Source organism: Ceratotherium simum, chromosome 6 (assembly GCF_057802395.1).
Source record: "Ceratotherium simum simum isolate JZ-2026a chromosome 6, ASM5780239v1, whole genome shotgun sequence".
Lineage (NCBI taxonomy): Eukaryota > Metazoa > Chordata > Mammalia > Perissodactyla > Rhinocerotidae > Ceratotherium > Ceratotherium simum.
The window spans coordinates 17462764-17489775 of NC_141905.1; the positions used below are offsets into that span (position 1 = coordinate 17462764).

The following is a 27012-nucleotide window of genomic DNA, read 5'->3' on the forward strand; positions in this document are numbered from 1 at the left end:
ACTTTGCTTATAGTGATTTTCTTTTTTTTTTTTGCCAAGCAGTAGTCTTTAAACTTTTTTTAATGTAGTTTAATTTATAATTTATTAATCTTTTTTTGATGATTTCTAGACTTTGTATCACAGTGAAGAAGGTAATAAAAGAAAGGTAATAAAAATATTACCCCAGGTTTTTATCTAGTGCTCATAAAATTTCAGGCTTTACACCTAAATTCCATTTGGAATTTATCTAGGCTTATAGTAGGAGGTAGGAGTCAAATTTATTTTTTCCTAGATGGCTTCCCAGTTGTCCTAATATCACTTACTAAATATTTCATCCTTCCTACACTTGTAAGAGATACCACATGGACCATATACTAAAGTTCTTCATGTATTTAGGTCTACTCTGGATGTTCTATTATGTCTGATTGGTCTACTGTCCACACATTTGCCAAGCCCACATTGCTTTAATTCCTGAGGTTCCTAGCACATTTTAATGTCTAGAACAGCTAGTTCTCCTTACTGCTCTTCTCTTTTACGGCTTTCTTGTCCACTTTCTAAAACAAACCTTTTGATATTTTAATTACACTCATAAATGAATGTAGGGAGGATTGACATTTTTATGTTGTTGAGTCTCAGGCAAGTTTTAAAGTTTTCTTCATAGAGGTCCTATAAATTTTTATTATGTTTATTACTAAAGATTTCAAATTATTTTAGTTGAGCTTGTAAATAGGCTCTTTTCTTCCATATAGTTTCTATCCAGTTGTTATTCCCATCATTAGACTATAGGGCCAAAGAGTCAAACTCAAATGATCTTTTAATTTAAAATCTCTCCATGCCCACCAAACATTTCATAACCTTCAGGATGACATGGTCGCTTTCTCTTGTGTCTCTGTAACCTTCATTCACTAAGCTGTTTTTTCCTTATTGGTCAAATAGCACCATTACTAGTTTTTCCTTTACCTCTTGAGCAATGAAATTATACTAAAGAAGGTCAGAGATTTATCAGAGAACCAAAATTTAGCTTAACGAGGCATCCAGCAATGGTCAGGACACTGAAATATCCTATTGCTCGCACGTGTTCCCTCTGGAGTTTGCTGGCACTGCAATCTGTAGTAGTAAGGAGAGTTCATCTCTGGCCCCCCTCTGCTGGGGCACCACAACCCAGCTCCTCCTACCCTCCTCTCTGCCTTTGCTTCTGTTCCAACCAAATGCTCTACTCTTTTCTACCGCCAGGCTCACCAATTGCCAACTGTTGTGTCTCCTTTTAGCTTAGTGTTCCATCCATTACTTCTTCTATTTGAAATAATTATTTAAATATTACCTTCAAAAATGTGCTTCTTAGAATACTAGAATGTGCGTTATTTTCAGTAGAAAAAGGGCTCTATGATTAACTCTGTTCTTATATGCCACTTATAACGTCCCAGTGTGCGTTAACACTTTAAAGACTGAGAAGTTCTGCAATAAAAAACCACATTTCACAAATTGATTTGACACAGAAGCCTAATTAACACTCTGCACCACTTGCATTCTGTGGAACACATAATTCAGGGGAGGCAGCCTCAAGACAATAAGAACCTAGATCTGCTTGAGTCACTCTGCTGGGGACACCTGTGATGTCAATTTTCTACCTGGACTAAAGAGTCAAGTTCACCTGTGAACTGTGAACTTGGATAGAGCATTTAAATTCAAATTTGCTTATGTACCCTCAGGACAACTACATAATTTGCAGGGCCTAGTTTTATTTTCAGTAAAATAAAAACATGGGGCACCAGCTGGGGGCAGGGAAGTCAATCTCCTCTTCCCACAGGACTGCTGCCCCCACCCACACAGATGGGTGACCCCAAGAGATTGCAACCTCCATGCAGGGATGTGCTCAGTACCTGGATGGGTTGGGCAAGAGGCCCCTACCGAGACACTGACCAAATGTACCAGAAGAGGTGAGAACCATAAGGAATCTGCTCAGACCCACAAGGCAAGGGGGCGGCACCTCTCCTGCCTGAGGGGTCCCCAGTAATGTGAGGCAAACATGTGGCTGGCCTCCCTGCTGGAGGAGAAGGCAAAGGACATGAGGGATTCCTCTTTCTCATTAGAAGGGATGGAGGCTTCCATATGGATTAGAAGCACACAGTGCACCATGGCAGTCAGCAATTCTCTGCGGGTATTTATGAATTTGTGACTTACCCACCGGCTACCACTTGCTGCCTGCAGCATGCTCCCTAAGACTCACTCACAGCACTAGCAACTGTCCCCTCTTCCTGATGTAAGTACAAACAACTGATTCTGTCAGAAGAAACCCAGAATACACCTCACATATATCTGAAAGTCTGCCAGTGGCTGCACAGGTGAGGTTTTCACCTGGCCTTCACTCTGAGTGGGGGTCCATGACTCTGGAAGGGCAGGGGGTTGGAGAAGACATTTTGGTCAGCTAAGTGGCAGCAAAGAACATAATCTGGTTTCTGGGCTGTGATGTGGTGCTTCTGGTAGGAAGAGACTTTCATCTCAGGCCTTAGCATCTGATCAAGAAGCCTTCTGAATACAGCCAGAGCAGCTCTGCTTGAATCATTTTTCTGTATAACATTTCCCTGTGTGATTTTTTTTTAATTAGATGAAAGTATTTCTCTGCTAAAGACCTCCCAACCAAAAACTAGCCGACCAAGCAACCAAACCAGTCCACTGACCAACCAAGTAACCAACCTAACAAATAACAAAGTTTAAAACCATTGCTATATTTCTCTCTCTCCTTCTCTCCCTCTCTTTTCTGTTTTAAGCACTCAGCGCCCAGTAAGCCCATGCACTTAGCCTTGGAAGTGCTTAGGAAGCCATTGCTGGTGCCTGCACTCCACCCCATTTGGTTTCACACCTTGGTTTCCAGCCCCGTGAACTGCTGCCAGGCCTTGGACCTGGCTGTGGTTTTTGCTCCTTCAAGACCATCACATCCTGCCATGTCTGTCACCTCCCCCGTGCCCTGCCCGGGCTCCTAGGACAGCACGATGGTCTGGCCTCACCCCTCACCTATAGCACCTGACTTGAACACACAAGGCAGCCAACAAAGGCTCTCAGTTCTCAGAGCACTCCATCCACAGAGCCACAATAACACTCTGCTCTGCTGTCCTTGCTGCTTCAGGGAGCAATTTCCTATTCATGCCTTAACTCATCATATGGCTGTTTTTGTCTTATGTGTGGTTTTTATTAATGCTAGATCTTCTGGCAGTTCAGTGCATAAAAGACGTGACTTGGGTTATAAATTACTGTGCTGTCAGTGGCCTGTAATACTGCAGTCCTTGAACACTATTTGCATAAAAATAATTCACGTATTTAGAAGGGGAAAAATCAGGTATGGAAAAAGGTAGCAAGGAGTTACCTGGACAGTAAACACATCACGCTTCTGTTCTCATAATCCGGCAGTTCCAGAACAGTTTTCCACTCACTGAATCATTTATTATCACTTCTATTAGCCTTCTCTAGCCAGGTTGATATGATTTTCTGCTTTACTGATAAAGGCCCTGCTTCTCAGAGAAAAGAGATGGTTGAGGTAGCAGCTGAAGTCCAAGGTGGAGGAGGAGCAGACATCTGGCCTAGAGATCCCTGTTGGTGTCCAGATGGGCTTGAAAGCTTGCCAGACCCATGCCTACCAGGTTCAGGAGAAATCAGGGTTCTGACCTCTCCCCCAGGTCAGGAGAGAGAAAGGTTCCTTGAGGACCTGCTGCTTCCTTGGTAGAATCCTCCTCCAGAGCCACTTCTCCTGCCTCCTAAACCCCAAGCCTCCAGGGCTGGCCGCCTTTGGTAGCCCCATAACACCTCCTTCTGACAGAAGCGAGTCTACCACTCTCCCCACATACCACATTTGCTTTCGATGTTGTGACAGATGGTATTGTCCAAAGGTGGGGCAACAATACCTTCCATTCCATGAACCTTCCCTCCAGGGATCCTGCCACCCTCCAGTTGAGGAGTGGGGTCTATATCTCCCTTAAAACTGGGTGCGCCTGTGACTACCTTGACAGAAAGAGGATGGCAGAAATATCACTGGTGATTTCTGAGGCTAGGTCCTAAAAGGAATGAGGCCTCTAGTCACCACTGGGGCTCTGAGCCACCATGAAAGCGTCTGACTACCCTGGGCCACCGTGCTGTGAGGGCGCCCAGGCCACCCCAATAGGCCATGTGTGGGTGCTCAGGTTGACAGCCCCAGCTGAAGTAGCAGGTGACAGATAGCATCAACCACCAGACATTGAGGGAAGACGTCCCAGATGATTGTAGTCCCCAGCTGTCGAGGTACCCCATCTGCAAATGTTCCCAGCAGAGGCTCCCGAAATCATGGAGCAGAGAAAAGCCATCCCTGACACCCTGTCGGAATTCCTGATCCACAGAGTCCCAGAACATAATAAAAGGAGTGTTTATGCCATTAAGTTTTGGGGTAGCTTGTCGAACAGCAAGAGTAACTGAAAGAGATGTAAAAATCTCAAATCTCATAGCAGATTAAAATGTTTGCAAGACCGTTATGACCCTAAATGCACAAATCCTCTAAATTCCTCTGTTCTGGGACATAGTGAGGGTGTAATTTTAAGAGAATATGAAATTCAAGCCAATATAAATGCCCAATTGAACCTTTATGAGGATGGGATTTTACTCTGGCTTCGATCAGACACCATTAAGGGGCATGCCCCTGAGCTGGAGTCTACTAATTTCAGACCTGACTAATTTCTAAAAAATGACTGATAATCAAACACTTCTTTTTCTAGAACTGCCTTATAATTAAAGAGCTCTTTCAGAATTGGATCAGTTTATTGTCTAGATGGGGGGGAGCCTCCTGTTGTAAGGACAGAGGGCCACTTCCTGGGCTGCCCCCTTGAAGAGTGCCCTCTGAGAGCTGATCTCAGCAAGTCGCACTGACAGTGAGCATAAGGACGACAGTACTGACATTGCCCACATGACTATTTCTTCCTTCCTTGCCCTCCTTCTCTCCCTTCTTCCAGCATTTGTTATGTGTGTACTCAGTGCCAGGCACTGAGCTAGGTGCTGGGGATATGCAGGTGAGCAAGACAGACACTGTCCTTGTGTTTAGAGGCTGTCATTTTCTGTCGAGATATACTTTTAAATTTTTATTGTATTCAGAATAAAAACAAAGCCACATAAAAGCTTTTGGGTAGTGAGGATGTCCAAGGGCACATGGTTGAGGATGTAGGTTTTCAAATGAACTCACACTCTGTGGGCTGGGGTGGAAAGATGGGGACTGTATTAATTAGCATCATGCTAGCTGCTGTGTCAAACCTCCAATTTAGAGGCTTGGCACAACAGACGTTTAGTTCTGATTCATGTTGTTGGAAGACAGGTGGCATTTCATCACTTGTTAATTCTCCTTACATTTGTGGTCTGCCATCTCTTGGAGCCTGGGAATCCTGTGCGTGCAGCCAGCTGAGCAGGAAAGCGGAGGGTGGGGAATGCTCGTCTGCTTCTTGTCTGCCTGGGTGGATACATAGCACTTTGGAGAGAAGTCACTTGGCCCAACTCAGATGCCAAGGGAGGCTGGGAGATACAGTCCCTGGCTAGACAGCTCGTCCTTGCAACAACCCTATACTGTGGCAGGAGAAGAAGGGATCTTTGTGATGAAATTCTCCACCTCTGTTGCAGGATGATTTCAAAGTCCACCACAGTGCCAGGGCACTATAGAACACCACTGACTTGCTTAGGACTCTTGAGAGCTGGGGGTTTGGCCAAGAAACCTAAATGGCTCAGTCTCTCCTCGCTAGAGAAGATCTATTAAGCCTCACACGTCCCCAAGGAGGACTGTGCAAAATGCATGTATACACACGTCCCTCAGTCCACCTTGTCAATTCCCCTGGCTCCCTACATGGGGGAAAACATCTTTACCAAGAAACAAGGGCACTCTCTGAGCTGGGCTTAATGACACCAACTTTCATCCAACTTTAATAAAACCAAATACTTAAAAAAACAACCAATTTAAAAGACCCAATGCCTCCAACTCTAATTCATAATAAAATATTAACAAGCCTGTCCCCATCCTGTTGGCGGAGCACCTAAAGCCTTTCTTTGAAAAAATTCTCTTCCATTTCCCCCCCAGAGAAACATGTGGCAAAGTAATACCATATAATGGTTCTAACGATATGTTTCTGCAACAAGGGAGCTTCAGTTTCCAGTGCTTTTCATTTATTTTATACTATAAATTAATAATGTATGTATGATTGAGAGTAACTCATTAAATGTAAGGGTCATAGAAGAAGGCACTTGGATAAGAAAAGCGTGAAAGGATCCTGATGTACTCCAAAATGTTACATTAAGTACATAAATCATTTTGTTTTCTCTCTACTTAAAGTAGAAAATAGCCAAGGAGGTAAATATAATTACTATAATTCTATTTAAAAAGGCCCAGGAAGCATGAGAATAGAATTTGCACAGATATCAGAAAAGGCAGCTTATTCTGGCCAAATTTTTCATCTTTGGTGACAAACTCAACTAGATAATAATGGGGTGTGGCCATCAAACCAATATGCAGTTTCAATGACTGAGAGCTTTCCAGGACCAGGTCTACCAGCTCAAAGACACAGGGAACCCACTAACAGCTGGGGTCTCTCTCAGAACATGATGACCCAGGCTAGGAAACACATCTGAAGTTTCCCAGGGACCCTCAGCTGTAGACCCCCTCTAACCCGCTCAGGCCCAGACCTGCAGGGGTTTGGGTGGGGCTTGGAGGGGAGGGCTGGCCTGAGGGTGCCTGGGCATGGGGCCCAGTCTGCTCTGGTTCCTGCTTGGAGTAGATAAAACTGCATTTTGGTGAAGGGGGGATGACTCTATGAAGCACTCAGCATAGACATTGGCTATGTAATAGAATTTGCTTTGATTCTGCTTTAAAACTGAGGCTTAAGAGTTTTCAGTGATTGCTTTTCCCATAGGTTCCCAATCCTTAGCTGAGGAAAGCCGATGCGGAATGTAATACAATGAAATAACATAGGAGAAAATGCAAGTGCCAAAAAGTCCCTTTGCTCTGTGGTTCAATTAGAAATGAAACAGCTCAAATAAATATGGTATGTGCAGTGTAGGGCTGTTAAGGCAGAGAATGCCAATTAACAACGACCACCACAGTAATCATTGTTCCAGCATCAGGGGGAGCAGCGACCACCGCTAATTCAGCACCAGCCAAAGACCAAGTTCTAGGCAAGGTGATTTACATAAAGTACCCTAAATCTTGCAGCCAGCCTGTGGAAATAGGCATTATTGGCCCATTCTTAAATATGAAAACACTAAAGCAAAAAGACCACTTGCAAATAATTTACCCAAAGTCACACAGATTGTAAGTGGTGGATCTGAGAAGTTGAACCAGCCAGACTCCAGTGCCTGGGGTCCCTTCCCTCTGCCATGCGGCCTCCTTCCTCTCTGTATCCCTGGGGCAGATACTACACTAGTATGTATGCACTAGTATGGGGCAGGAAGGGGGGCGAGGGCTTTGGAAGCCATTATAATATCTGTTCCTATGGACAGGGATGTCCATCCCAATTTAGCTAGAAGTTGTGTACAATAAAGTCTAAGGTAGTGCCAGTGGTAGAAAAATAACATGACAAGGGTGCATCTGCTTTATCATTCTGTACAGTACCAGCATTTTCCCCCTTTTTCTTTTTTAGCTTTCAAAAGAACAAACAGCATCATAAGCTTGACAGGACATTGCTTTCTAGACAAATAAATCACCTTGCTTTTCTGTCTGGTTTTCAGCTCATGTTCTAGAATGACAAGACAATGGCATATACCACACAAGTTCTCTGCCCTTTTCCTGCCAAACTTGTCTCAAAGCTCACCTCTGCCAAGAAATGCCCCCTCCCCAACAGACCAATGACAGGGCATGATGCTGTCCTCTCTGCTGTGGGCTCCACACTGGCTACATGGTTTATCTGAATCTTCATGAGGAGAAAGACTCAGTCATCTGTGGTTGGAATGTCCTCCATCATTATCACCAACATCACCATGACCACCACCATCACCATTATCATGACTATCACCATCATCATTACCATTGCCATCACCATCATCATCACCACCACCATCATTATCATTATTACCATTACCATCACCATCATCATCATCATCACCATCCACCATCATCATTACCATCACCACCATCATCATCTTATGATTTGTAGAGAGCAGGAACCATGGTTTGTGTGAGTTTTGGGATTCACATTTGGAGTCAACCAAAGATGGGCAGGAAACCTCTGGACCACACACAGTTTGGGGCTTTATATACACTCTCACATTTAATTTTGTTCAGCTCAAACACAAGATCTATGTAGGAGCTGTGAGAGCCCAGAGGAAGGGCAATCTCAATTGCAACCCTCAGAGGTGGGTATTAGGGTCTCCATTTTGCAGATAAGGAGTAAGGCTTAGAGCTTTTGGTGACTGATCTATGACATTATAGTCAAATAAAAGCAAAGCTGGGTTTCAAACCTGGGCTGTCTAATGGCAAGCCCGCATTCTTATTTTATCACAGCGCCCCATGAATGGGCTAGTAGCATTCTTGCCCCTGTTGCTCCATACTGCCCAGGCATTGCCTTCACGTTCCTTTCTAAGAGGGAAGAATATTGACCCATTTCTTTCCTGGTAGCATTGCTGGAAAGGTCTGAGACCACAGAGAACAAAAGTCTCGTGCCCCTTCTCTGAGCATCTGTGGCCTCTTTGATAATTTGGATGAGTTAGATCAGAGAATCCTCAAAGTCCCTTTCTGATCTTTGGAGATCTCTATGTAGATGATCTCTTTCCTAAACGTGGTGAGATTTTTAAATTTCCACGTGCCTGTGAGCTGGCTTACTAGTCTTGACTTTATGACTAAGAAAGTAAGGAATGGTTCAACATTAGCTGGGTGGGATGGGGTGAGGTCTGTGCCTCCTGGTCACATCAGCAGCGTGCCCTCTTCCTGCAGCCCATACACACCTGCACAGGCCTCTCTGTGTCTTCCCACATGCCATGCACAGGAGCCCTTCTCCATTGTCTGACTCGTACAAACGTTAACTGCTCCTCAAGACCCACTGGCTGAAGGATCTCCCCTCTGGGAAGCCATCCCTCCTTACTCTCCATCTTCTATGCCACTGCAACATTTACCTTGCAGATGTTCACAGGGACCCTGGTGCTTTGTGCTAAAAATGTTACCAAATCTCTCATTGATAAGTTCAGCTCAGGGTATCTTGACCCCCAAAGAACCATAATCACACCGATATGGCAATTATTTAAATAGCTGCCATTCTTCAAACTCACAAACATGAGCTTTGGATCTGACCTTTTGCAAAATTTCAGTGAAACTGCATGGGGAAACATAACATTGTTGCAGCTGAATTAGACATGCTCTGAAATTTCAAGGTTGAATCATATAACCTCCTTAAACTGCTGACCTTCAAAGACAAATCCTTGATATCTGTTCAAGGATTAACAGAGATTTCAGATAACTGGGGGAGGAACAGCAGCTGAAGTACACAAGAACAGAGGAGATTGGGAGCTAATACAATATTTCCTACTTGCCTCAGTGAAAGCCGAAAATCACTTGTGAAATATTCTGGACTCGTCTATGGGGTATCTGGCTGCATCTGAATTTCACTGGGATGAAGCTAGCACCTGTATAACTGAGCTGTGGTGGTGGGATGGGGGTGATAATTGAGGGGAAACAAATGAGCTAAACTATGAATACTATGCTGACAGGACAGTGGGGAAGACACTGTGGAGAGGTGGGGGTCTGGCGTAAATGCATGAGGGCAGTGTCAGCATCTGGGGTATGAGGACAATGCTCTGTGTCTCATTTCCCCACTGAAGCATCCTTGAATGTTTCAAATGATACCTTAAAACAGGCAGAGACTATCTAAATGTATATCAGCTGCCCCATCTCATTTCTTCCTCTGCTGACACTAGGACCCATTATGACTTCCCATTTAGACTCAGAGCATTGATTACGCACTATCCTGTGGCCGTACCATAGGTCTGCTGCTCAGGTGGCTATGCGTGTGCACATGTGTGTGGAGTGTAGTGTGTATCTGTGTATATGTGTGTGTGCATGTGTATATGTGTAGTGTGTGCATGTGTGATGTGTGTGTGTATGTGTGTGTGTGTGTCTTGGTGTGTTAGGGGGAGGTACTTTACCTCAGCAGCAAACCTGGCCAAAATCTCCTGGCATGAAGATGTCGATGTATCATTGCCATTATTTACCACCAAGCAGAAGACACAGGCCAAATTAAAAACTCCAGTTCCCAAATATTTTGCCCATTTCTTCTAAACCAGTTACAAAAACAAACAAACAACAACAACGGAAACATCAACCGTGAGGGCTCTGGATGAAGCCTGTTGTTTTTTGGGTTGATGATTCTTGGAAATAAGACAGGAAACAAGACTGCTACAAGTTAGGACAAAGGGTAAAGGCAAAGGGACGTGCTGAGTGCAGCACATTTTGCCCCTTCCTCCGCCCCCTGGGCTCTCTGAGCTCATGGCTAACACGGCGCTCTCGGGTCACACCGGAGGCCAAGCTGGTCAGGCCTCCTCGCCACTGGACTCTCGTATCCTGGGGTCCAAAGGTAGCTTCACCCTTGGGTTATAAGCATCTCAAGGGCAGAAACGTGCTTAGAACTTCTTTTCCCCAGTGCCCCGCAGTCACGGTCCGAGTTGGCAGTCATGAATGCTTACTGTAGGAATGAATGCTTGCAGGAATAAACAATGAATGCACCAGTGAGTAACAAGGGCTGACCCAGGCATTTGGGTCTGGATGGGGTGAAGAGACACTGGGGTAATCACAGACCCCTAAAGACAGACAGGTCCCCAGCTTGACATCAATGTCCCCCACCCAGCACCCCTCCCTCTAGCCTTGCTCCATCTTTCTCCACAGCACTCAGCACCATAGAACATATTATATTTTATTTATTTACTGTTTGTTTCCCCACTAAAATGTAAGCTCGAAGGCAAGGATTTCACTTTCTTTGGTCACTGCTGTATCCCCAAGCATGCAGACCACTGCTAGACACATAGAAAACCCTTGACAGATTTTGTGGGATGAATAAAAGAATATCTCTAACATCCAAGAATAGAGGGTCCAGAGCATGTCTAGGCAATGAAATCCATCAGCTTGCATCCAACAGGAGGCCCATCAGTGCCAGGAAGGCAGGGACGTGCTGGGGCATCGTGAATTAGGGCTGCCATGGCGATGCCTTAGCATTCAAATTGGCCCCGAAAGACAAGTACAATGTTTTCTGGAATGAAGACTTCTCCCCTGTTTTCAGAATGCCTGAATTTGGTGACAAAATGACAACTGAAATGCTTTTCACCAACACAAGAGTTTGCTGTAGGCTGAAGAAGTTGACAGTACAAAGCAAGAGACCTGGGTCTGTAATACTTCAAGATTTACACTCAAGGTTCTTGCTATTGCTCAGGAACTAGGTGCCCTCCTCCCAAGACGAACAAACAGACAAAACACCCGAGAGTCACTCTACCTCTGAGCTCTAACCAGTTATGTAATGAGGGCTCTGAATCCTACTTTTGAAAGCAGCTCTGATTACAGCAGTCCTCTATTCAAAAACTTTCCAAGGCTCCCACTGCCTGGAGAATAAAGCCCCATCCCCTTGATCCAGTGCTCAAAGCCCTTCCCACCCAGGCCTCACTCCGAATTTTTAGTCTTAACACCTACTCTGCCCTGTCCTCGCACCCAGGCTGCAGCCGAGCCAGTCTGCCTGCACATCCACTCACCTCTTCCTTATATCCCATTCTGGTTTCTATATGGGTCTCCCTCCCACTCGGCTGTGAGCTCCTAAAGTCCGAAGGACATCTGTGTCATCCACACATGCCCACATGCCCTGGACACACAGACATTGAGCAACTGTTCAATTGGACAAACCCTCAGCCTTGTACTCCATTCCCTTCTCCACAGAGCTGCGGTAGTGTTATTTCTAAAGATCCAGACCAATCGCTTCTCTGCTCTGCCCAGAAGCCTCCGATGGCTCCCCACAACATTCACGCCAGAATTAAACCTCTCTGCATGGTGTGGGAGGTCTGCTCCCGCCTGACTCCCTGATCTTCTCTGTCGCCTCACCCTACTTACCTCCTACACGAGTCAGTGCTCCCTCAGGTGCCATGCTCTCTCTGTCCAGCCTCCGTGCTTTTTCCATGCCACTCTGCCTGCCTGGGACTCAGCACCTAGAGGACCATCTGTTCGTCTTTAAAGAGACTGTTCCTGGGTCACTTCCTCTGAGAAGCCTTTCCGCCCCGTCCCAGGACCTGCATGCCTGGGCCTCTCCCCTGAGCTCCCCTGCACACACCTCCACCTTGTTTGGCTATCTAACTCCCTTATTGGGCTACAGGATCCTTGAGGACAGGGACCATATATCATTGTATCCCTAGTGCCTCACTCAGAGAAGGGGTGCAGTAACCATTTTCAGAAGGAACTAACTTCCAGGTTGCCATTGCCCCACTCTGCTCCTTAGACTTTGAACGTTACAGCTGCACGACCCCCTACGGTTCCTGGTTCCTGCGTAAGTCTGTGCAGCTATGCACACACACTGGCAGGTGTAGGATTTACAATGAACGGTATCAAAACTGCCCTTTTCCCTTTCTTGGTTCAGAATGTTTCTCAGCGTTTCTGAAACAGAATCAATTGGCTAGCTTACAGAAGAGCCTGCAACTACGAAAGGCATAGGAAAACATCTGTCACCATGTATCGTTCACTTTTTTTGGCAGCTGTGTGATGGCAGAAGGTCCCAGCATTTGCTTATGAAAAGAGGTCACTACTAGTAGAAATTCTTGAAAGACCTTCTGACAAGACGGCAAGTGCCCCAGATCTGTCCAGCTGATTTCTGCTGGCCGTGGCAGCCTCTGGGATCTGAGAAGCCATCTTCTTGTGCCCGGGTCAGAGGGGCTGGGAGGCTGCGTGTCGTCACTCCTGCCCTTGACAGCTTCTCCAGGGCCATGGACCTGATATGGCCTCCTCCCTGCGCCTCCCCTGGTGCCAGCTGTGCAGGAGACTCCTGGGAGCTGAGCCCCTGTCAGGTCACAGCTGCAGTTTCCACAGAGCCCATGTGAATCTCTGTGGCCAGAGCCCTCCCTGGGTCCTGGGCACTACTGCTTCCCTGTGGCCAGGTGTCAGCCAGAAATAGGGACAATGAGGGTGAGGGTGTCAATCATCGGGGGGAAGGGAGGAGCTCACTTTACTCCAAGATGTTTTTTGGGTGCTTACTGGGGAGACCACAGGCATGAGGCTGAAAATCCAGGACGGTTGGGCTGGGAGGTTTTCACATTCACACTCTAATTCCTGACAGCACTGACTGATCATGAGGAGCCCTGGTCAGTTCTAGGATGCCCTGTGCAGCCAGTGGGGAAAATGTTGATATCTCTAAGGCGTGAACCTGCATGACCCCACAGGGGTTAGCACTCCCTTTAAGAGCACCCTGTAGTTTAAAGAGGCCACCACAAGGCAGCTGACGAACTAGGCATGGGCTGCAGCCTTCCACATAACCCACAGAGGATATACAATACAGTGATGGTTCCTCACATTTTTACAGCATTTCACAGTTCATAGGGCTCTTGCAGATATGGTGTCGCATCTGAGCACACAACAATCTTTTGTGCAAGTTGGTGCATATGTTATCAGCTCCCATTTACAAACAAGCATCTGAAGGCTCCCAGAGCTTCAATGACTTGCCCACGGAGCCTCCCCGCCTCACAAGTGGCAGAGGACCAGGGCTCAAACATCCTCAGGGCCCCAAGCGAGTCCCTCGTCAGTTCTACATGGTATGGTGAGACCTGGTTCCTACATCCGGTCAGATAGACAGTATTTTAAAAAACCTGTAGCTGAGGTTCACAGCCAAAGTGCAGCCCATGGACCAGCAGCACCAGCATGCCCTGGAAGCTCTTTAGGAAAGCGGAATCTCAGATCCACGCAGACCTACTGAACCAGGTGGGCCCTACAACAAGACCCAGGTGACTCGTAGGGTGTTGTAGTTTGAGGAGCTCTGGGCCTGTCAATACGTGCTGTCCTCTTTCTGCTTGGGCTGACTTTTCTAGCTTCACGTTTGGGAAGTAGCCTAGGTGGGGAGGGCTTGGAGAACAGAAACTTCCATCTGATTGCTTCCCAATAACCACACGCAAAGCTGGCTTATCTGTCCAGCTTCTCTCTCTGTGAAATAGGTCTCTACCTTTCTCCTTTTCTCCCCAGCTCCCTGTTGAAACATTTTTAGCCAGAGAGACGTCTTCTCAGCTGACTCTAGATCTTCTCCTCTCTGAGCACAAAAATGGAAGATGTGGTTTCAGTTTTCCTTGATTTCTAGGAATCCTAAAGTCTGTCTAAAGAACTCTCAGTTTGAGTTGTGACACAGTCACGATTTCCTAAGTAAAGTCTGTGATGTTAAAATTTTTCTTTCCTTTTTTTGGAGAAAGAATCTCCCTCACCCCTCCAATGGTGTGCATGGCTTAACTGATGTACCCAATAATTGGTTGGTAAGTCAGTAGCTCTGCTTAGCCACAGGGCGAGAAGAGCTTAGAATCAGAAAGACTTTTCTTCAGGTGTGGAGCTAAGTTTTATTGCAGAAATTGGGAAGGTTTTAACTGGCTTCACTAATCAAGTTATGATTACCCCCCCTACCCTCCCCTGTTCTCCACTTGACACAGCTGTCACCGTAATTCTTTCATGATTCTTCCCAGGTACTTTCGATAGGAAGACAATAGGCTGAAATTGAGGTGGTGATGTCTTTATATGTTCAACTAATCCGCTTCAATGACCTTTCATTTCTTCCTACCTTGACCTTTTAACCACCACTGAGCTTGGTTCCTTCTGTGTGGTTTCCAGCACAATCGCTTACGTGGTTACTGGCCTGCCCTAAGTGACCAGCAGCTCCTGTCCTGTCTTAAGGTAAGCGATGGTCATGTTTAGGACACACGCCCCTCGGGGGGGCCCACTTTCAGCCTGCATGGTTGAAGGAGGCAGAGAAAGGACATTTCATCTTTTCTCCCAGTAATTATCAAGACAGGGCACATAAGCTCACAGCCCTTAGAGGCAGCAGCATTGTGTTCCTAGTCCATTTAAAGAAAGGCAAACCCCTAATTACAAACTAAATATGCTTAGGGCTACTTAACTGTGAAATGCATCATTTACAGAATATTTGCTTTTCTCTGTGACTAAAAGCAGGCCATTATTTTTCCCTTGCCTTTGGGACAATCTGGGACCCTGTCAAAGTTTCTAAACCTATTGGTTTCAGTCTGCTTTTGGCTGCTATTCAGAAGAGGTGCATTAAGTGCCTCGAGCAATTTCTGGCTTGTCCATGAGCCACTGGTTTAAGTCATCACTGAGAATGCCCCAGGCCAGGGTTCCAGTTCCGGACTCCACGCTCTATGCTCCTGCATACCTTGTCTCTAGAATTCGCTCTGAACCCTTTTCACTAAGGGGACATGTGAGGCTGGCCTTGTGACTCAATCCAAATTCCATCAGAGCCCCTTCCTCTAGAATTAGTGCTCTGATTCACAACTTGGTCTTTTAAAGGAGCCAGTCCAAATTCTCTCCAAATATTAAAAATTTTGGCACCTCACACCTCCAACTATAACTTTATAGTGACATAATCGTAGATACCCAGAGAGAAATTCTGATCTGAGTCTAGAGCTCCATTCCCAAACCTCTTTGCTCCTTGGACCCAATGAGGTTTTTAGTTATCCTGTGACAACCAAGGGCAACTTCAGAACGGGGCTGAAGTCTGAAGCAGATGGTAAATGGGACATGGCGATTTTGTGGGGGTACGTGTTTGGTGGGGCAGGGTGAAGTGGGGAAGAAGGCAGTGGTGATGGAGTGAAAAGCCTTCACATTTCACATTTTTTTCCACCTCTGGGACTGACAAAAGATAAGTTCCCAGGGTCTACCTGGTCACCTTGGCCAGCATTTTTTCTGAGTAAATCTCATTTGGGCCAGCAGCAAGCCCTTGACACAGCCCATGGAGGGCCTCCACTTTGGGCAACCATGAGATCCAGTGATTGGCATAGATGAGGACCCAGGGTCAACATTAACAATTTGACTCCCGAAGAGGGCTGTGGGGAGCTTTGCGTATATTGGCTTTGCATACATATCTGGCCTCTTTTTGAAAGGGACATCATACCAATGGACTCCATATGAGAAAATATGGTCAACAAAGTCCAGACACTGCTTTGATTTTGATAGCCAGATATTCAGACTCATGCAATCACATAACCAAAGGAGGAAGTATCTTGGGTTGGGAAGGTAATGAGCAATCAAATCTTTGCAGTGAACATATCTCCATGAGGGAAAGTAACCTACAGGGAGCTGCGGAGTCACCTGGCTTGAGGAAGGGTAACAGAGCAACAGAGTTCTCCCATTTCTACCCTTTCTGGGGACCTGCTACAGGCCATTTCTGGAAGATGCCTGCTCTCTGCCTTCTCCTGCTTCAAATAAAAGAGCTCCCACAGCTGAGGGGCTGGAGGCCGAGGAAAGAGGCATTCACCACCCTGAGGGGAGAGAGAATTCCGATCCTGGCCCCACTAAGCAGGTGACTCTATAACTTCTCACCACTGTTCCCACTGGCCCACCCCAGTGCCAGAAGCCAGGATGGCCCAGCAGCATCAGCGCTTAGAAGAGCAGCCCCAAGGCAGGGGCCGGCCCTCCGGGAGGCGCCTACCTGTATCTCTGCTTCACAGACTGCTTCTCCGCGGACTTGCAGACGTGCCCCGCGTAGTACAACGGGAAGAATAAAAAGTTCCAGTTGGTGGCAAACCACGTCAGAGTGAAAGGCGCGTCGAACTTCCTGAAGGTCAGCTTGGCGAGCTGTGTGGAGCCGGCCCAGGAGGAGCACACGCACAGCACCACCGCCACGCCCCAGAAAATCTTCTTGAGCTGCGCCAGGGAGCATCTCCAGCAGCGGCGGCTCCCTCTCCCGCCGGCCTCCACGCCGGCCGCCGGCGCCTGGGCCTCCGCCGGGCCCGGGGAGTCCCGGGGGCGCTCCTCCCCTGGGGAAGAGAAGGGCGCGGTTAACGGGACCTCCACACCCTCACCTCGCCGCCCCGACCAGGGTGAGCCGGGGCAAGAGGACACCGAACCCCACTGGCGGGGTCACGGCCAGCCACCCTGGGAGGGGATGGAGGTGGATAGGGGGCGTGGAGGCAGCTTCCTGAAACAAAACTTAAATAGAAGACGTTTCCACTGGTTTTCTGATCCTCCAGAATCGTGAGACTCAAAGTGTGATCCATGGGCTGGTAGCATCAGCACCGTCCCCGCCCCCCGCCCCAGCTTGTTGGAAATGCAGAATCTCAGGCCCCACTCAGAACCTCAGAATCAGAATCTGCATTTCAACAGGTGGCCTGTGTGCGCATCAGCGTTTGGGAAACACTTCTCCAGAACACACGAGCTGCTAAAACATTTTCACTCTGGTTTGTGTCAGCTGACGCGTCCTGCCCTGCTACGGGGCCCTGGGCAGCGCTAGGGGCTCCGGATTCCTACGTGAGGAGGTCATAGGCCTTGACCTCTAAAAGCTCCCAGAGCATTGACAGAAGCTCCTCCTTGCCTGTTTCTTAAAGGCACAGATGCCAAGATTCTCATCTTACATCTTTGCATGTAGAGAAAAAATAGATGTTTCCCTCTCTCATCTCTTTATTGGCTCTAACTGGCTTCCTGCTGATGGTCTTCAGTCCCACTTTGAAGCGTTACTTAAAAACCACAGCCTTGGCAGCTGCTGCCGTGCAAGGCCAGGACACTCCATTCTAGAGCCATGCGCGCGACTCTGGAAATGCGGCTACAGCCCAAAGCGTGGCTGCGCTGTTCCCACAGACCATGAGAGGGTCGAAAAGGCATTATTTTCCACTGTTTGGTTTTCATTCATGATTGTGTGCGTGTCAGTCAGCTGGAAATCTCAACAGAGCTGTAACTCATGCAGGGTGTAAGTGTGGACGGATGCACATTTCCAGGAGACAGTACACTTGCCTTTTATAGGTTCAGACTGGCACTTAGCTGAATGGGGCACACAGTGCTAAGAGGTCATCTCCACTATAGGGGTACAGGAGATGTGTACAAAATATATTGGGGTCAAATGTACTCTATATATTTTGTTTAAACTTAATAGTAATTTAAATTTGTTAAATCAAGTTTTGCATATCATGCTTTCTGAGACATAACAGTTCTGAGGCAAAATCCTGATTCAAGGTAGCCTATTATACAGGTGTTAGCTAATCCTATCATTAATTGTCAGCCCTGGCTGTATCTGTTTTAGCCAAAGGTAATCCCAGGCCTTGTGTCGCTGGTCAAGGAGAGATAATGTCCTTTACTGGCCCCAATCCTGCTTGACACCAACTACATTGTACTCCATTACCTGCTTTATTAATATTTAATCTCCCTCTTCCTCTTACTTTTCATGTGTGTATATATCCTGGTCTGAAAGCCCTTGGAAAACCAAATGCTTAACCACACCGTCTGAGCTTCCAACAAGTTGTTTATTTCTGTGCTGGGCAGCGGGCCAGGGAGAAGCAGAGGAGGGCAAAGGCAGGGAAGATTCCCACCTTTTGTGTCATGCCCTCCCAGCAGGATGTCTTGACTTTGTTCACAGTGAATCTCCACAATTTAAGGCAAATTCAATTTCAGATAGAAGCATGCACGTTTCAATTTATACACTTATTATTATTTTTTGTGTGTGTGAGGAAGATCAGCCTCGAGCTAACATCCATGCTAATCCTCCTCTTTTTGCTGAGGAAGACCGGCTCTGAGCTAACATCTATTACCAATCCTCCTTTCCCCCCCACCCGCCAAAGCCCCAGTAGATAGGTATGTCATAGTTGCACATCCTTCTAGTTGCTGTATGTGGGACGCGGCCTCAGCATGGCCGGAGAAGCGGTGCGTTGGTGCGCCCGGGATCTGAACCCGAGCCGCTAGTAGCGGAGCACGCGCACTTAACCGCTAAGCCATGGGGCCGGCCCTCAATTTATACACTTATCACCTGACATTTTGGGTTAGCCTCTACAAGCTTTCATTATTGGGATAATTTTCAAGCAGTATTTGGGGTTAGGGAGATATCTCAACTATCAGCATCACTGTCAAAAACTCATACTGAAAAAGATAATTATAGAGATAAAAAAAAGTCCACATGGAAATAAAATGCAGTTTCAAAGTACCAACTTCCCACTTAAGAATGGACTCTGGAGGAGGCTAAATAGATTTGGGCTTATAACATTTTTTTTCATTTAGTTTTTCATTATAAAAAATAAAGTTTTAAAACAAAGAATTAAGTGATGACTGATGCTGTGTAGCTGTTACAATGAAAGAGAAAATCACAAAATCATGTAGTATTATATTGTTAAAATGCTCCTATAGATTTGGATTAAAGAAGTTATTCTCTAACTTTGTAACTTCTCTGGATCATTTAACCAAGGGAATATTAATGATACACAAGCAAAATAAAGACATTCAAAACTAGAATCTACACTAATATTTAAAAATATGCTAGAATAATGTCTCCCAAAGTGTAATGCAGCTAACAGGCATTATAAGAAAAAAGTATTCCATGATCAGAAAAGTTTGGAGGGCCGGCCCTGTGGCTTAGCGGTTAAGTGCGCGAGCTCCCCTGCTGGCGGCCCGGGGTTCAGATCCCGGGTGCACACCGACGCACTGCTTCTCCGGCCAAGCTGAGGCCGCGTCCCACATACAGCAACTGGAAGGATGTGCAACTATGACATACAACTATCTACCGGGGCTTTGGGGGAAAAATAAATAAAAAAAATAAAAAGAAAAAAATAAAGAAAAGTTTGGAAAACACTAGGTAGATCAGAGACAGGTTCCTTTGCTGTAGGAATATTCAGGGCTAATGGACACTCTGAATTTCCAAAAAGCAGCTATAGAATGTGTGCTTCCCATATTATTTAAATGGCACACCTATGGTAGGGCTGGTGTCCCTTGGGAAACACTGGAATAGACCCATAAAGAATTATAGCCATCCCACCCTAATTCATTGCAAACTTTCCATTTCACTGCACTGAGCCTCTTAAAATAATAATCACTTATCAATTTCATTACCTTTCTCATTCCTAATACTTATGTTAAACTAGATTGACCTCAAGTAAACTAAAAATATTCTTTACAAATACTTTACAAAAGTACTGAATAGCAAAAATAAAAAGCAATCTATACTAATCTTACTACCCAGAGATATTACTCTTGCCATTTGGTGGCCTTTTCCCCGGTCTTTTGTGTCTTTGCACCACACACACACACACACACACACACACAGAGAGCAAAACTGGGATCATATTGTTTTTTCATCCAGCATTTATTTAACCTAATGCATAACAGCATAGACTTTATAAATCTCACAGGGCTTTATAAGGCCTGTGACAGCGTGACATATCCTAAGAGCACATCAATTGGCTAGGAAATCGCCATAGAGCGTCTGCCCTGTGCCAAGGGCTTTGAGCGGTCAATAAATAAATGAAACATGATTATTGTTCTTCAGGAACTTACAGTCTATCTGGGAGTGACAAAATGTACCTATGAAAGAATTACAGAACAATTACCTGCAAAATGGAGAGATTTTGACCCTAACGGAAGTTCTGAAGAGATTGTAACCAGAGTGGGCTGTGATAACAGTGAAAAGCATCAGAGAAGGCGGAAGCTTGGCCTGCGCCTTGAAGGATAGAAAGGCTCTGAGTGAAAAGAGGAGCAAAGTTCAGGGTCAGGAATACACGTGGTCTCTGAGGAGCAGTGAGGAAGATGGGGAGATCGGAAACCCACTGCCGCCTTGCCCCACTGCGACGCCCAGTCTTGCTTCGGTCAGACATGGAGCAGGTCAGACGTTCAGCCAGGGTGGCCGAAGTGACTGCAGCAAATTCAGATGTTAACCCTACTTTATTTAGGAAGCACATGCCCAATGTCCATAACAAACAGATAAAATTAGTAAAAGAGTAAGCATAGAGTGACACAATAAATTTGATTAGCAGATGCATTTATTCTCCACTATCTGAAACGCGGCAAATACGTCCCACACTACACACCATTCTCAGGGTCATTTTCAAGGAACTGTCCAATACATACTCGGATTTCAGAGGGAAGGAATTACAACAAGAGGGGGCAGTGTCCCTTCTCAAAATCCTCTCAAATCTTCCAGTGCAGGAAACTTTTGTTTACTTTCCCTCCCCTCTGAAATTGCAAGTCAAGCAATTCCTCTGTCTGATTTCACTCCTTCATTATAGCTGAAAGAGGAGTGCAGACTGCCTCAAAGAAATGAATGCTGAATTAGCCTCACACTGTTTCCTGTCCCAGCTCCTCTGACCAGTATTATGTGACTAGAAATGCTATTTATGTCACCCTCGCCCTCACTCTCCAACATGCCCTCCCAGCTAACAACCACTCTACTTATGATCTTGCACCTTCCATTCTAACCTTGCACTTTAGCCAACAGTTCCGGGAGCAATGCAAAGTAGATTACACGCTCTGGCCCAGTGGTTGTGCTGACAGATGCTGTAACTGTGGACGCAAGTATTTCCCTTTGGCTGTGTTGTCTTAAATTCTCTGTTTACGCCATTTAATTCACTCAGAAGCACTGGGGGACAGGCGAGCTCTTCCCAGTTCCGTTGTCTGAGTTGCTGCCATTGAGCATTTTGGAGAAAGTTGTGCGTGTGTGTGTGTGTGTGTGTGTGTAGGGGGAGTGTTCTCTTGTACACAGTGCGTACTCCACGGCATGGTGAGATGTAACCATACTCGTGTGTGAACTTCCATCCTGAGCTCTTGTCTCAGAGTCAGGCAATTCACTGAAACCATGCATCAGTCTTCCCACCTGCACAATCATGCTCCATGCTTGTCTCCTACCAGGGATTTCTAAAACATTCACACTCTTTGGTCAAGCAGAGCACTACCTAGAAGCATTGCCTGCTTAGCAGAGGGAAACTCGAGGTCATAATGGGTGAGATGGAGGTTTAGCTGACAACTCATTCTGGGACCAAGGTAAGTCCTTTGTCTCATGAGCTGTCCACTGCTTTCCCCTGAGAAAATGATGAAATGAGGGCTTTTTATGTTTATTTAGTGAAAGTCATTTCTACAATAAGAAAGCAAGAAAAATTGGAAAATATTCACTCTCAACTTAAAGTTCTCACAAAATGGCTCTTCCAAACTTCCAAGAGAGCACAAGTGTTTCTTTTTTGAGGTCCCCTGAGAACAGGTGGACTCTTGTTGACTCTCTCTTGAAAAAGTGTCTGGGAAGTTTTGCACTTAAAAAGTGCCCAAGTCATATCTTAGCATTAAGGGACCCAAAGGTGGGATCAAAGACCACCTATTAGCTGATATGGTCCCAGCCTCCCAAAAGCAAAGGAGATATCATTGCAAAGAGAATGGGAGGAGACACCTCCCAATGACATCTCCATCAATAAGATCTATACAGTTACTTTTTTATAGCTTTTTTGAGGCATAATTTTCATAACCATAAAATTCACCTATTTTAGGAGTACAATTCATGATTTTTAGTAAATTTACAGAATTGTGAAACCATCACCATTATCCAGTCTTAGACCATTTCCATCACCTCAAAATGAGTCCTCATGCCCATTTGCAGTTACTTTCTTTCTACCCAAGCCCCAGGCAACCACAAATCTGTTTTCTATCTTTACAGCCTACTCTGGATAAATAGGTGGACTTTTGCATCTGACTTCTTTCATTTAGCATAATGTCTTCAGGGTTCTTCCATGTTGTAGCATGCATCAGTAGTCCATTCTTTTTATGGCCAGGTAGTATTCCATTATATGGATATTCCTTATTTTGTGTAATCCATTCATCAGTTGATGGACACATATATTGTTTCTAGTTTTTGGCTACTGTGAACAATGCTGCTATGAACAATTCCACGTAAATCTTTGTGTGGATATGTTTCCATTTCTCTTGGGTGGACTAGATAGGTTTTTAGGCCACTCATCCAACAAACATTTACTGACACCTACTATGGGGTACAAGGCAGACACACCCTTCCCTAGCAGAGCTTGCTTAGTCCAAGGGGAAGTGCTTAGAGCACCCACATCTTAGAGAGTTCAGTGCCTCTAACTCCACCCAAACAGAACACAGTTGAGAGCTATACTGGGAACTAGAGCCCCCTCCTTTTTTCCTGGACTGCCCAGGGGAAGAGGGCCTGACGAACAGTTTCCCATTTATTGATCACTGATGCATATACGACATCAGGCCACCAAACTAAATAGCTTTTGTAAAATGAGGAGCTTGGAAGAAAGCTTTTGTTTATGGCCATTTGCAAGTATAATTCATCTCCCCAAAATGTAGTTTAGGTTTTGTTTATCTCATCTATTTATTAAATACTTTCTCAGTAAATCTATCTGTGATTGGCTCTGTGTAAGCAGTGCTTTGGAGCAAAGGGAAGAAGAGGCTGTCACATGTTTAAGGCCACCACAGGCCCTGGAAGTCCCAAAACAATCCTCATTTCACCATATCCTGACCCCTTATGCCCACCAGCACCTGCCAGACCATCTGTTTGGATTCCTGGACTTTGGGTCAGAAAACACTCCCACTATTCATACCTGGCCAAGGCCCCAGCCACGCTCCTGATGAGCACTGGTCCCAGGGAAAGAACTAATCCACAGATAATTCAAGTTGGATGCTGACCATGAGTAAGGGAGAAGGAGGGGACACAGAGAAGTGAAGGGACAAGTGACTGTCAAACACCCAGTGTCCACGCGATGCTCTCTGCCAGGAGATTTTATACATCCTTTTTTAACCTTTTTACCTTCCATAATGCTGGTAGTCAGTGTGACTATTGTTTTGCAGATTGGGCAGCCGGGTCTCTGCGAGTTACTCCCCAAGATCACAGATTAGTGACCGGCTGAGATGCAGTTCCAAGCACCAGTCTACTCCAAAGCACCAACAAGAATGGAGAGCATCCTTATTCTTCCCTTTGAAAGCTGATTAGGGCTCCGGTGCTAAACACCCCAGCTGGAAATGCCGATCACTAAGAAACACTTCAGGTTTCCAGAAGACAGACTCTGTTTTTAAACTGGAGGAGCCTCAGTGTGTATGGGACTCAGGAGCCGCCACCCTGAAATGAGGGTTGTTATGGACTGAATGTTTACGTCCCCTCAAAATTCATATGCTGAAGCCATAAACCCCAGTGTGGCTCTATTTGCAGGTGGAGCCTCTAAGAAAGTAATTAAGGTTAAATGAGGTCACAAGGTTGGGGCTCTGATCAGATAGGGTTGCTGGTCTTATTAGAAGAGACAGCAGGGGCTGGCCCTGTGGCACAAGCGGTTAAGTGCGCGCACTCTGCTGCGGCGGCCTGGGGTTCGCCGGTTCGGATCCCGGGTGCGCACCAACACACCGCTTGGCAAGCCATGCTGTGGTGGCGTTCCATATAAAGTGGAGGAAGATGGGTATGGATGTTAGCCCAGGGCCAGTCTTCCTCAGCACAAAAAAAAAAAAAAGAGGAGGATTGGCAGATGTTAGCACAGGGCTGATCCTCCTCACAAAAAACAAAAAAAAAAGAGAAGAGACAGCAGAAAGCTCATTCTCTCACTCTCTCCATGTGCACACATGGAGGAAAGGCCATGTGAGGACACAGCAAGCAGGTGGCCATCTACAAGCCAGCAAGAGAGTCCTCATCAGAAACTAAATTTGCTGACACCCTGATCTTGGACTTCCTCCCTCCAGAAATGTGAGAAAATAAATGTCTGTCGTTTAAGTCACCCAGTCTGTGGTACTTTGTTACGGAGCTGAGCAGTATGTAACCTGAGGGTGTTACAGTGGAGAGTGTGCTGGCTTGTGAAAGTGTAAGGTATGGCTGGAGAGCTGCCACTATGTAGGATGTGGTGACAAGCTGTGGATGAGAGTGTTTATTTTGATAACCTCTTAGGGGAAGAAATCACTGTATTGGATTACTAGATTAGAAATATTAGATTCTATCTCATATTTGTTTGCCTCCTGTGAATTGCTTAAGCCTTGGTTGTAAGGTGATTCTCAGAGGCAGTGTGCAGAGACAGGAGAAAACATGGTAGCCACAAAGTCGTTTTTGTTTTGTTTTGTTTTTTTTGCTGAGGAAGATTGGCCCTGGGCTAACATCTGTTCCCATTTTCTTCTACTTTATATGTGGGATGACTGCCACAGCATGGCTTGATAAGCCGTGTGTAGGTCCACGCCCAGATCTGAACCTGTGAAACCCGGGCTGCCAAAGTTGGAGCATGGACTTAACCACTATGCCACCAGGCCGGCCCCGCAAAGTTGTTTTGAAAAAGCAAAATTCTTTCCCCAGTGTGGAAACAGAATTGGGAGGTGAACGAAAGCTGCTTTTTTGGGAGGGAGTGGGGTGGTGGGAGGCTTCTCTGAGGTCCCCCTGAAGTTCTATCCTGCAGCAGTTGGAGAGCTGGTCTGAATCACTCTCCCCAACCATCACCACCATCTGAGTGAACAGATGTCTGTATTGGCATTTCCACCCCAGCCCCCATATCCTCAGAGGTCCTCGAATAACTCCCAAATTGCCAAATAACACCACCTCATGCAGGTGGATTTAAGACAATCCTGGAATGTACACAGCCTAAGGCGAACATGACTTGTAAGAAAATGACTGGATATGGGTAAGCTTTAACTAATACTGTTTGCGCCTTGGGGGAAGGAAGACTGGATGTTTGCCTTGGGAGGGGAGCAAGAACCATGTTTCAATACAAGGTCTGAAAACATTTGAGCTTGAGAGGATCAGTTTTAATCCACAAGCCTTGCTAGTCGTGGCCTGTGCAGCCTCCTGGAATCGCACCTTTTTCATGGCTGGGCACATCACACCTCTGTACACACAGCAGGCGCTCACCAGCTACAAACCGGGCGATATTTTGGTGCTGCTAATGACCTGCACACAAACAGACAAAAGCACACCTTCCTATTTTCTGATGTTTTTCCTTGTCAGATGATTCCTTCAACTTTTACGTGGATGGGAGTTCCCGCTATTGGAGCTCACAGGGAGAGTCGCGGTTTTACCAGAGGGCAGATTACACGCAGGGATGGCCCTCCACGCAGTCTTTGGCTCTGCAGGAAGGAAGCGGTGTGCTAGAGCCTTCTCCCCTGGAGGGGAGCAGGAAAACTGGGTGGTACTTTAACTCATGGCATGGGCCATTACACAATTTATCTTGAAGAACAAAGCACTGTTTTCTAAAATATACCACCAGTTCTCAGCAGAGTCGTGCATCTGTAAGGCAAGACTGTACTTGCTCGGTCAAGGACCCAAGTGGAGTCAGCCTTAAGGTCTTAAATGAGCCCTCCTAAGCTTCATCTCCTACCAGAGGGCAAGCCTCCTGCACCAGTTGAGGGTGACGTGGCTGAGCTAATCTTAGGCAGGCAGTAAGGATTTTCTATGAAAACACCTGGGCCAGCTCCAAGCAAAGCTTGCAAGCTGCACAGCTTCTCTCTGTGGTCTTTCTATACCTCTTTTTGCACCACCCCATCATCCAGGGGTCCTGTCTTGAGTCCAGTGGTTTCCTACTCCCGAAGATTCATGGAGGAAGCTGTACTCACATAGCTGATCTTTCCTCCCTCTGCTCAAATACCAAACCCCACTCCTGAAAGTATGTTTGCATAAACACACCTACACCCACACATGTACACACACACACCCCCACACACAGGCCACATTTCTTATTTGTCCTGGGTCTCATTCCTTCAGAGCTCTGCTCTCTGACTGTAGCTAGTGAACGATTTTAATCAGATAAACCAATCTCTGCTAATGAGTAAGCTATTAATAGACTCATACAATGTTTCTGATGGAAGATCTATTCTAACCCCCTTTCTTTTCAGAAAAGAGAAGCCCAGGCTTCAAGAGGTGAGGAGACATGTGCGATATATTAATCAGCTCGTGCGGGAACAGGAAATGAAACCTGAGTGTCCTGACTCTCACCTAGTGTTCTTCCCTGTACCTGCTTCCCCCAAGTTACACGATGTCTTAACCAGTGAAAACGTAGCACTCGCCAAAAAGGCTTTTAAGAATTACATCTTTTCTTGGCTCTTCCAGTATAGCTATTCTGAACTCTTTCCCACCTCTGTAAGCCTTCAATCCCCATCCATCATTTTCA

General features: G+C 46.1%; 1 protein-coding gene across 2 annotated transcripts in view; it reads right to left on the reverse strand.

Moving 5' to 3' along the window:
- The window catches only part of SLC35F3 (solute carrier family 35 member F3), a 414606-nt gene that overhangs the window by 92478 nt on the left and 295116 nt on the right, over nt 1-27012 (reverse strand). For both annotated transcript variants that reach the window (XM_087431936.1, XM_014788935.2), the window contains one exon: nt 16617-16944. In XM_087431936.1, the coding sequence (XP_087288062.1) occupies nt 16617-16944 (328 nt within the window). The remainder of the gene's footprint in view (nt 1-16616; nt 16945-27012) is intronic.